Source organism: Lissotriton helveticus, chromosome 3_1 (assembly GCF_964261635.1).
Source record: "Lissotriton helveticus chromosome 3_1, aLisHel1.1, whole genome shotgun sequence".
Lineage (NCBI taxonomy): Eukaryota > Metazoa > Chordata > Amphibia > Caudata > Salamandridae > Lissotriton > Lissotriton helveticus.
In genome coordinates, this window is record NC_136061.1 from 1,980,474,903 (window position 1) to 1,980,485,796 (window position 10,894).

At 44.1% G+C, this 10,894-nt stretch overlaps 1 protein-coding gene across 1 annotated transcript in view; it reads right to left on the reverse strand.

Moving 5' to 3' along the window:
• The window catches only part of CERS3 (ceramide synthase 3), a 375,229-nt gene extending 367,162 nt beyond the window's left edge, over positions 1–8,067 (reverse strand). The window contains exon 1 of the mRNA XM_078683111.1: positions 7,525–8,067. Coding sequence (XP_078539237.1) covers positions 7,525–7,697 — 173 coding nt within the window. The 5' untranslated portion in view covers positions 7,698–8,067. The remainder of the gene's footprint in view (positions 1–7,524) is intronic.
• Between the last annotated feature and the right edge of the window lie 2,827 nt (positions 8,068–10,894).

Genomic DNA, 10,894 nt, shown 5'->3' on the forward strand with positions numbered 1-10,894 from the left:
CAGAAAAAATATAAACCATAATAAATGTGAGTGCTAGATGTGGATAGAGCGACCCTGGCGAGTTATCCAATAAAACTCGAACTAGTCTTCACAAGTAACACAGAAATTCAATGCGCTCATTAAGCCCATAGGGCTTGCTCGAATTGAGTAGATAAATCCAATGATTTTCTCTTTGGAGGAGAAAACGATTATTGTCTCTGCCTTCGATTTTTTCTACGGTTTCAAGTACCACAAATTGCAGTTGTGAGATGTTGTGGTTGGCCTCTATAAAATGAGTAGCTACAGTGGACTTCAGATTTTTTGTACGAATACTTGACTTATGTTCATTCAATCTCGTTTTGATCTTGCGTTCTGTCTTGCCGACATATGACTTGCCACATGGACATTTCAGCATGTAGATCAAGTTCGAACTGTCACATGTTGCATTAACTTTGAGGTTGATTTTGTTTCCTTTCATGGGATGGGTTATGTGATTACCTCTTATTATGCTATTGCAGTTCCCACACTGTAGACAAGGACGGGTACCTCTGTATTGTTTGTGGTCCATTGTCGTGTGTTTAAGCATTTCACCAAAGTTCTTGTTCCTAGTAAATGCAAAAATGGGAGGATTTTGGAAAGACTGTTGGAAGTCAGGTTCAGCTTTTAGTATATTCCAGTGATTCTTTATGATCTTTTTAAATTTGAAGCTTGAAGTGGAATATTTGGAAACAATTGTCATCCTGTCTTGTTGAGGTTTTTGTTTGACCGTCAGCAGGTCTTTTCTTTGCATTCTCTCCACTTTTTGTATAGCTTGTTGAATCAAGGGTTCTGGATAGTTCCTTCTGCGAAATCTTTCTCCCATTTCTTTGATGTTAGCTGAAGCTTTTGCGGGTTCTGAAGTGATACGTTTTGCTCGCATCATCTGTGATACGGGTAAATGTCTTTTCAGTGAATCCTGATGAAAACTATGGTAGTGAAGGGTGTTATTCTTGTCTGTGTTTTTCCTGTACATTTCTGTTTCAAGTTTCCCTTCATTCAAGTTGATTCGGACATCCAAAAAGGTCAAAGATGTAGTTGAGATTTCCCAAGTAAATTGGATTCTTTCTTCTTGTCTATTCAGTTCATTAAGAGCTAGTTCTAAAGACTCTGGGCTGCTCTTCCATAAAATGAAAACATCATCGATATAACGTACAAACATTTTCAGGTTGTCCTGCCATTGTGCTTTACTCAAGATATGTTGGGTTTCAAACGCTTTCATAAACAGATTAGCGTAGACCGGGGCTGCGCTGTTTCCCATACTTGTACCAATTAGTTGTTGATACCATGTGTTTTCATACTTAAAGTAACTGTGATAAAGCATGAAAATAACAAGTTCCATAAGAAAGGACTGAAGTTTAGGATCATATTGTGTGGATAAGATAGCTTCCTCCATTGCTTCAATGCCCGAACCGTGCGGGATAGAGGTATACAGAGACTTGACGTCTGCTGTACAGAGTATCAAAGATTCTTGGTCATCGAGATTTAAAGCATTCAATTTGGACAAAAAGTCTGTGGTATCCCGGATATAGGTAGCCATCTTCTGGACTGTAGGTTGCATCAGTCTGTCAATAAATTGCCCCGGGGGTTCGTGGAGACTTTGCCTGGTCGATACAATGGGACGTAGTGGGGGGTCAAGAAGGTTCTTGTGAACTTTAGGCATCATGTAAAATGATGGACTTTTCGGGTGAGTGGTTTTCAGAAATGTACTTGTTCTGTCGGTGATTACTCCTTCGTTATGAGCTTTGTTGATTAGATTTGTGAGTATCGTCTGATATTCATTGGTGGGATTGTATTCTAGAAGTGCGTAGGTGTTTTGATCGCTGATGTGTTCCTGCACTTTTTGTTTATACATGAATGTGTTCATAAGGACCAATCCCCCACCCTTGTCAGCTTTTGTTAACATGATGTCTTTGTTCGTTGATAATCTTTTAAGGATGTTCAAATCTTTGTTGGTCACATTGTGCTTTTGTTTCTTCTGGCAGTTAATCTTAGATAGGTCTTGTCTCACTAAGGTTTCAAAAAGATCAAGTGCTTTGTGGCTCGTGGGTGCCATAAAAGTACTTTTGGGTCTCAAGCCTTTTAATTGATCTTGATCCTCGTTCGTTGGTTTTTTGGGGACCTGGTTGAAAAAATGTCGTAGTCTTAACTTCCGCATTAGTTTAAAGAAACTAATTTCCAGTTCTAAAGCATTAGTTCTGGTGGTCGGAACGAAAGAGGTGCCCTTCTGTAGTAACTTCCATTCATGTTCTTTCAAAGTGTAGTCTGAAATGTTAATAACTAATTGGTTTTCGGTTGTTTCTTCCTCTCCTTTTCCTTTGTCATCAGTTTCCCCTGGTCTTTGGAGGTCACGCTTCTGGTGAGGGCTCCTTTTTCCCCTCCTGAATCTTCGAGATCTTGGTGGCCTTGTTCTAAAAAAGGCACTTCCGGAACATTAGGTGTTTTTGATGACGGTTCAACTTCTCTAGAGGTCTCAGTCTGGAGGTTAGGTTGCCTCTTCGTGTCTTGTTTGCTCATGAGACTTGGTCTATTGGACATATCACTCCCTGATGAGGAAGTGTCCGTGTGGGAGGCATATGGACGATTTCTTCTTCGTTGGGCGTACACATCTGCCCATGTGTACACCTCTCCTAGCTTGTAGTCAAGCGTGTCACGTCTAAACTTCCGGATCTTCCTCTCATTTATCTCATGGGTGTGTCTCTCAATTTGATCTTTCACGTCTTGTAGGAGAGTGTCTAGATCTTCTGTTGTTAGCATGGTAGACAACTCTTCTGTGGTGTCATCAATTTCTTTTTGTAGTTGATTTAAAATCTCTGATAGTTCTACTATAATCAATAATATCAGGTCCAGCGAACATTTGAGAATAGCATACCATTTATCTCTAAATTTTTGAGAATTCTTACACGGTATAAACTTTTGCTGTGCGACAAGTCAATTACTTTCGGTATACCTTAATTCCGTTGACTGGCATCGGAAAAAACCTGTACGGAATGAATCTAAAAGTAATGGGTAGGAGCTGTGCCACAAGCCAGCAGTGCCACCGGAGGTTTTGAGAACCTTTAAAGAAGAGTCAGGTACAATCGTATCATGGAGGTGTACCTTGATCTTTGATAGCGAGCTGGAAGGCTGCCGTAGACTAATCAGATTGCACTCATGTTAAATGCTACCCATTACTTTTAGATTCATTCTGGTGCTGCACCGTACAGGTTATTTCCGATGCCCGTCAACTGAATTATTGAGACACCCGCTCAGTGGACACTCTGTTTATAGATTTGCAAGTGTCGCCGGTCACTCCACACATGGCTTTACTGGAGGTTTCTTCCATCGTCATTGGGACTAGCAATCATTGATACCCTCAAATTTTTAAATCGCCTTGAAAAAGTCTGAGAAACAGACAAAACACATGTCGGCTAGATCGTGTGCTGGGAATTCTTTTAAAAACAATAAAGACGAGAATCTACGAAATTGATTGAGGTTGGATTTTCTGTTGGACACGAAGGCTGCTTACGGACTGATTTGACCTCTTTAGCTTCCATATGTACCAATCAGTACATGTTTGTTTTTGGCATGTGTTAATCGACATATTAATGTTGGACGGATAAATCAATATAAGGGTGTGCTGTTCAGGCTTCTTTTTTGTTTGAAATGTTATATATTTACATTTGGACCACTTTAGGAGTAAGGGAGTCGCAGAAGTCTAGTTTAATTTTACGGGTTGTTATTGCAATGCTTTGCAAGTTGAAAACATTTGGGTGCTGAATAGGTTTTTGGTGCTCTTCTTTTTGGCTTTTTTCAGTTGTGTCAGGTTGCTTTGGAAGAGGTTTTGCCAACAAATATCTGCTGAAGTGAGCATGTGCTCCTCAGTGTTCACAGCCCCAGACCACCATGCTGTGGATGTCTGTTGTGTGGTGAGACTCTTTTATTCTGTGTGAAAAGAGGCAGTAGTACATTTGTGCGCTCTGCGTCCTCTATAAGGGCAAGTTACGATTGTGCAATGCAACAAGACTTGTCAGGTCCATCTTTTTTTATGTATTCAACACAGATTGTCGCCCCTCTCGGTTGGCAAGATTATTTCAATTTGTTCTGTGGGTTTCTGAAGAGAGATATCAAATTTTTGGCTTGAAGTCCATGTCAACTTCTTAACCACTTGGCTGCTAAGGGGTATGCATGTAGGTCCATTGACTTTCCATTGAAATCAATGGGCCCTACATGACGAGCTGAGCTCGTCATGAGCGTCGAAGGGGTTAAAATATTTAATTGTCATTTTCGCTCAAAGTACGTGAATGTATTTAAGTGAGCATAACTATCCCATCATTGGATAGCTCCAAGTCTCTTAATTAGGCTGGTTAAAGGGCAAATACATTGTTATAAAAGAGAATATTCTCTATAGCTCTCTCCTTCCTCACCCAACTCTCCACCTTCTGAGGGCAGTATATGGGAGTTGCCCTAGGACAGTTTGAGGGAGAGGTTTTTATTGCAACCACAAGGCATTCCCAGGGATCAATAGAGTATTCATTAGTTTGCAAAATACCTTGTTTATATGCATCATGTGTAACAGCCCAGTGAAATACCCTTTCCTGTTATGGAGGATGATAACAAGACCCGGAGACAAGGCGGGAGACCATGATGGCCCTTGGGACAGTGTTGAACCAGGCATCTCTGAGGCAGAGGACAGATAGGCTGCATTCAATTATAAGTGTCTGCCAAGCCTTCTGATGCTGCTGCAGAACAGACTAAAGATCTTGGTCTCTAGGGTGGGAGTACTGTGGGGAGCTAAAAGAACAAATGATCGATGGAATGCTGAACAATACAAACATTCACTCCCAGTCAACAGATCTGGATTTAATCCATCGTTTTTTGGCCCATCACACCCCAGTTTGGATCCAGCCATATGCTAATCAGTCTCGACCCTGCTCCTTATGGGAACAGTCCAGCCCGAACTGCCAAGCCAGGTCCCCCCTGGACCAGAAACAAGCATCCTGGGACCGGTTTTGGAGTATCACCAGTCATCAGCCAAGCTAGCTTGAATCCAGTGGTGCAGCAAGCAGGTACTGTAGGGAGTTTGAGATAATGAAACTGATTATTCTGCTGGATTTCTCTGAGTGCTGCTTCAGTTTTAGGGTGTGGTTGGTTTAGTTTTTACCATAAGTTCACAATCATAAATGAACGTCATATAGGGGGGGTTGCCTGAGGTAGTAGCTGCAACACCTGATTCAACGTTGTGACCCTGGCATTGTCTTTGTGACCCGAAGCCTCAGACTACCAGAAACAGAAGGTAAACAGTGTCAGCGCCGGAATACCCTTGTGGGTGATAGTGCACTTTACAAGTGCACTTTACAAATACACATACCATAGCTACGTTCAATATAAAATGCATACATTTAGTTACCCAATACTCTCCCTTCTGAGTAAATAAAAACAATGAAATAAGTAAAAACACAAACTTGCTGTATTTCAGTATACATGAAAAGGATAAACTTGAACTAAATCTTCCTCTTTCCAAGAGATGGTGCCTTTCACATGGTTAAAATGTATTAGCAATAATAAATTACTTAATCCAAAAACAGTTCATCTTCAATGTATGATTCAAATGAATTAACACACGACTTCTATTGCTTTTTAAATCTCTATTTTGAGGCATCTCACTGTAATTTATGTATGCATTTCTCTTTCGGGTAGACAGTGGTGAATCATGAAAGTTTGTGGTATAAATAAATTCGGTTCCCAATGACTTGCAATTTTGTAGCACTGTATGTATCCTCCTATTGAAAGAAACACACAATTTCTCATTTTACAAAACAGCGGAATCAGGAATTTTGACTCTCCTGGCATATCACGCCGCCAACCCTACTTAAACTATAGGTGGTATCTAAAGCAGACATGCATCTGTTGCCAACTGTTGTGGTGTTATCATAATCATGCACGTTTTATTGGGTTCCTATATTCAATTACGTGCTCTCGTCTAGGTCAACTTCTTAAGATATCACTTCCTTGAAGTGATGTGATGTCATAGAGGTCAATTGGTGTACAGTGCCTCTTCCACTAACCCTGTTATTTTGGTACATCGACGTACATGACAACCATATACGTTCATATGTTAAAAACAAAACAACATGCCATACAACTGAATCACTCACCAGATCCAATCCACAGTACTCTGAAATCACCAGACCGGAAGTTAAACAACACGCCATTGAAACCCCATGTGCTCCAGGTGCATACCTGGGAGCACAACGTCCCCACACGTGAGCACAGACTGAACCCTCGCACACCAAAACCAAGCACCCAACATCTGTCAACACACAACAGAATGTCAGCTCCTGGGGGTCACTCCTCCATCATCAGTTTCTAAAGCACCTGACAGGAGCAATACAATATCCTGGATACAGACACCTATCGGCACACCCCTCCCCCTGCTGGCTGCTTCCCTCTCCAATATGTTGCACACTCGAGTTCACTCACTGTACACTTTCACGGGGGCAGAGGGCTGTCACGGAAGCCTATGTACCTGCCATAAACCGCACTACTCTCGCCTAGGGGGTACAGTGAGAAGGTGGGGTGGTTAGGACCTGTTTCGGTTATAACTGTCTGGGCGGGGTGGAGGGCAGTCAGACTCCAAAAGGATTAAACTGCAACGAATTCAGATCTGCCACGACGAAGCTGCGCATGCGCACACCACTGCACATACAAGTTCAAGAAATAAGTGCTGTTTTGGGACTGACGGCGAGACAGGTTAGCAAGCCACAGTCAGAGGAATTTAATAAACACTTAAGAAAACGCTGGAACCGAAGTTAGACGGATCCGCGGGGTAAGGGTGAGAGGGGTGGGCGTGGAAGGTTGTCATTTCCGGACTGTTCTTTGCTCGCAGACCTGGCTCTGCCTCCTGCAGAAGGCTCTTCTACCCAGCACTCAAAGCATGCAGTGCACCCCGAAAGAGGAGCGCGGACCCCGCGCCACCCCTCTACTCCTTCCATTCCGGCCTCCAGCCGTACCGCTGCCGGCTCAGTACTTTACAAACACACCCACTGACACTGCGACCGCTTTGGAAACTTAGTAGGGAGTGAGTGGTTCTAAGTCACGGGACGCTACTGTGCTTTTTGTCTCTGATATTACACGTCACAGAAAAAAACAATGCTTACTAACAATCTACAGACACTAAATACTTTTACGTGCGCGAGAACTCGGAGACTACGTGCCCCAGAATGCACTTTCCACACTTGTTACAAACAAACATCCAGGTAAACACGAGCATCAGAAGGCAAAGCACAACAGTTGCTATATCGTACTCACGCTAGATCTGGGACTCTGCAGTCTCTGGCACTGTATGGGGGTCATGTCAGCACACTTACAAGAGTTTCTCAACAGAACTACAAGTACCAGGTGGCAGAGTTAAAACAGACTCCACGCCCCACGTGGGACAGACAGCTCGAGATATCCGCGACGGCCACGCAGGCAGCCCCGAGCCTCGCCCATTCCCCTCAAACACGCTCGCTCGGCGCTTTTCCTCACCTCTCGAAGAAGTATCGGACGACCATGAAGAGCAGCGCGCCGGGCATGGTGATGTAAAAGTGCGAGGCCTTGGGCAGCACCAGCTCGTCGTCGTCTTCCAAGTCGGCCCAGGTGTAGTTAGCGGGCAGCCAGAGCCGGTCCCACCAGAACCATTCCTGGACCATCTGCAGCATCTTGGCGGACGGGCGAGCGAGCACCCAGACCCCGGCAGGAAAGCAGCCCTCCGCCCGGCAGGCCGCTCGAAAGAACAGCTACAGGATGTGCGAGCCCTGTGACTCGCAGAGCAAACCACAGGAGCAGGAACCAGCCCTCTCGCGCTCCCCCTCCACTCGCCTCCCTCCTCGCGCTCTGGCTGCCTCGGGTTTTCTTCGCGTCAATTACTGAAGCTTTACAAAAATGACAGGCTGGAGTGGGCGGGGCCCCGCGCTCCCAGTGTGTGCTGAGGCTGATAACGGGACCGCAGCCAGGGCTGCCCGGGCGAGCTCACTTTCAACCCAACCTGCACTCCAAGTTGCTTTTAGACGAACAAGTCGCATTTCTCCCCTCACACCCAAGTAAAATTCTAGCCGCCCACGCCCTCTGCTTTCATTGGTGGCAACCAAGTTCACTGGAATTGTGGTAGGCAGACATTTTATGCTCGCCCACGAGGGCTCAAGGACTTTTGAGATCAGTACTATGTCTGGCGCGAGTAGCACGCTTGTTTGGTTTTTCACAATCTGGTACTTGTAGTTTGTCCTTTTGCCCCGTAAGTGTGCGGGACTACGAATATTAGAAAGCAATCGTGCATGTTCTGCAGCAGCTAGTACCGCTGTTCAACTTGTCTTAAAAACACATTGTCAAAACCAAAAGATTTTGCAGCGGCAACACCGGTTGACTTTGCCAATGCCAGTTACATAACCACCTCACATCTGATCATTATGGACACTGTCTGCCCTCTGGACATTGTCACCTAAAAATCATTGTATTAGAGTGTGTTAGACTAACACCCCGGAATGCATTTTGTAACTGAACGATACCTCAGGAGCGGACCTAATGTCCGTAATAACCCGGACGGGCAGAGGTGGTCGCCCTATATTTAGAAACATCAAGATACGTTTCGACGACCCTCTCATTCTGACGGCTTTGACCAAGACCTCAGATGTGATGGGGCTATGCGGCGGACCTGCTGCGACTAGGACTCCCAGCTCACGTTTTATGCTGAAGAATAACCCATATCCCCCCCGCCCCCACTTCCTAAAGATTTTCAAGGCTAGAAAGTGGTCCCCATCAAAAAGGTGACGTGCACGACATTGTGTTAGCTTACAAAATAACTGGCGACCCCGGAGTGTGTATACCACAAGAAAAAGAGGGTGACACGCTAGATTCGGTCAGTGCATTTTGCAAGCCTCTAACCCCTCCCCCCCCTCCCCCCGCTGGCCCCACCACGCCCAGTGGCATGGTGCAACGAAGCTAGCTCTTTCTCCATCTGCATGTGGTTGGTCAAGTAAACCTGCCAGAGCAGAGCTTGTAGTTAATGAAAACAAGTGTGTGTTGGACGCTATATAAAAACGCATAAAATAAAATAGAGTATGGTCTTAGAAACATACATAAGCAGGAACCTTTCCAAGAGGCGTGTCCTATGCACTGAAGGGTGTGGCTTTAAACATATAAATAAGTCCTCTTCTTCCGCCCCGTCTGCGTCTCCTACTTTCCGACTAGTGTTTTATGGTGCCTTTCTTTGTGAGCTCTCTGCTATCAGACATGGGCAGTAACAGCCATGCACTTAACACAAACCAAACCTTGTTAGCAATATGATAAGAATGACTAACAACAATGATTTAGTTGTGAATAATTCGAACTGGAAAGGTTCAACTTTTGAAAAGAGGAGACTGTGATGAAACGTTACAAAGGCTGGTGGAAAGGGTAGCAGTCTTCGGAGCCTCGGTCACTCACTTCCTTTCTTATTTTCTTACTTTCTTCAGCAGCTTCTCTGCAAGATACCTTATACCCTTGTTTCCCCGCATTTTTCTGAAATTCGCCATCTGCATACTTTACACTTCTTTCGTCTTCAGCACTCTTTTCATTGTCTCCTTCGTGTAATTCTTTGTGTCTCCTTCACTATCCCTGCTACACCTCAACGCACCCCTTTTCCCTTAAGCACTGCATTTTCTTCTGCTTGCGCCTTGTAAATACTGCTGTATATACATCTGGGCACCTTCTTCACACAGACACTTAAGCATAAAATCACAGTTACAGTTGGCACACATGGTTTTGCTCTGTGTGCGATATAGAGAGAGGCCAAAGAATGGATGGGTGCATTCTGAAAACATTCATGGCCCACTGACTGGCACTGTGAGAATCTCGCACGGCCTTCAGCCTCACTCAACTCCAGCGCTCTCAATCGTGGCTTATTAAAAACACCCACCACCTCAACTCACACAGACACCTAGAGGACACTCCGTCCACAGTATGCACAATGCAAGAGTAATATCCTGCATGAAAAAAATGCAGAAGCAGAATATCCTGGAAAAAGCAAAGACTCGGGGAGAGCAAGATTAAGGAAAACGTGAAATGTAAACAGGAACTAGGTTGCTGGCATGGATTTCAGCAATCGGCCAGTGCCCCTGCTGCAGGGCTAGGACATCACCATAGGGCTTGAGAGGGACCCGTTTCAATGTCATTTTTAATTGCTGCCAAGGCTGAGACTCGGAGGCATCCACCCCACTTAAAGCCATATATAAGTTTACAAACTCAGTCTGTGCAATCAGATGCACTGCAATTACTTCTGTGGTTTTAAAATCATTTGGGGAATGTATCTTCAAGACTTGCAAATAATATCTGTTCGAAATGTATACAATATCTCTACACTGATACTGTTTGCTTTGTAAAAATTAAAATGTATCAAAACAGTCACACTTTGACATAAAACGTTAAATGCCAGAGAGTTATAAATCTTTCTTTTGACACATTGTTTGTATAAAACCGCACCTCAATATATATTTATCAGATCATTAGTATTTGGGTCAATCCAACTGATTTGTTGGAAACTTACAGAAGAACTCTTCATCTTTCCTTGTAGCACCTCTACAGAGTAACCTTTTGAACAGAAAATTATGGTGGAAAGTCTAATATTTACTGTAACGACATCACACATTTTCTAGCCCCCAGCATTTCGCTGTGAGTGATAGCAGCCATACCCTGTCCTAAGATGTAAAGTAAGAAGACCCCTGGCCTTATCAGAGATTTAAAGTAATTGGAGCCCTAGTCAGATCATAAGCACATCACCATGAAAAAGGGACACATAACCTGCTGCCGAGGGCTATACTGGTTGTTAAAGGCCCTGAACCAGCTTTACAGCAAAGGAGAGGGCCTTTAGCAAATGGTATAGCCT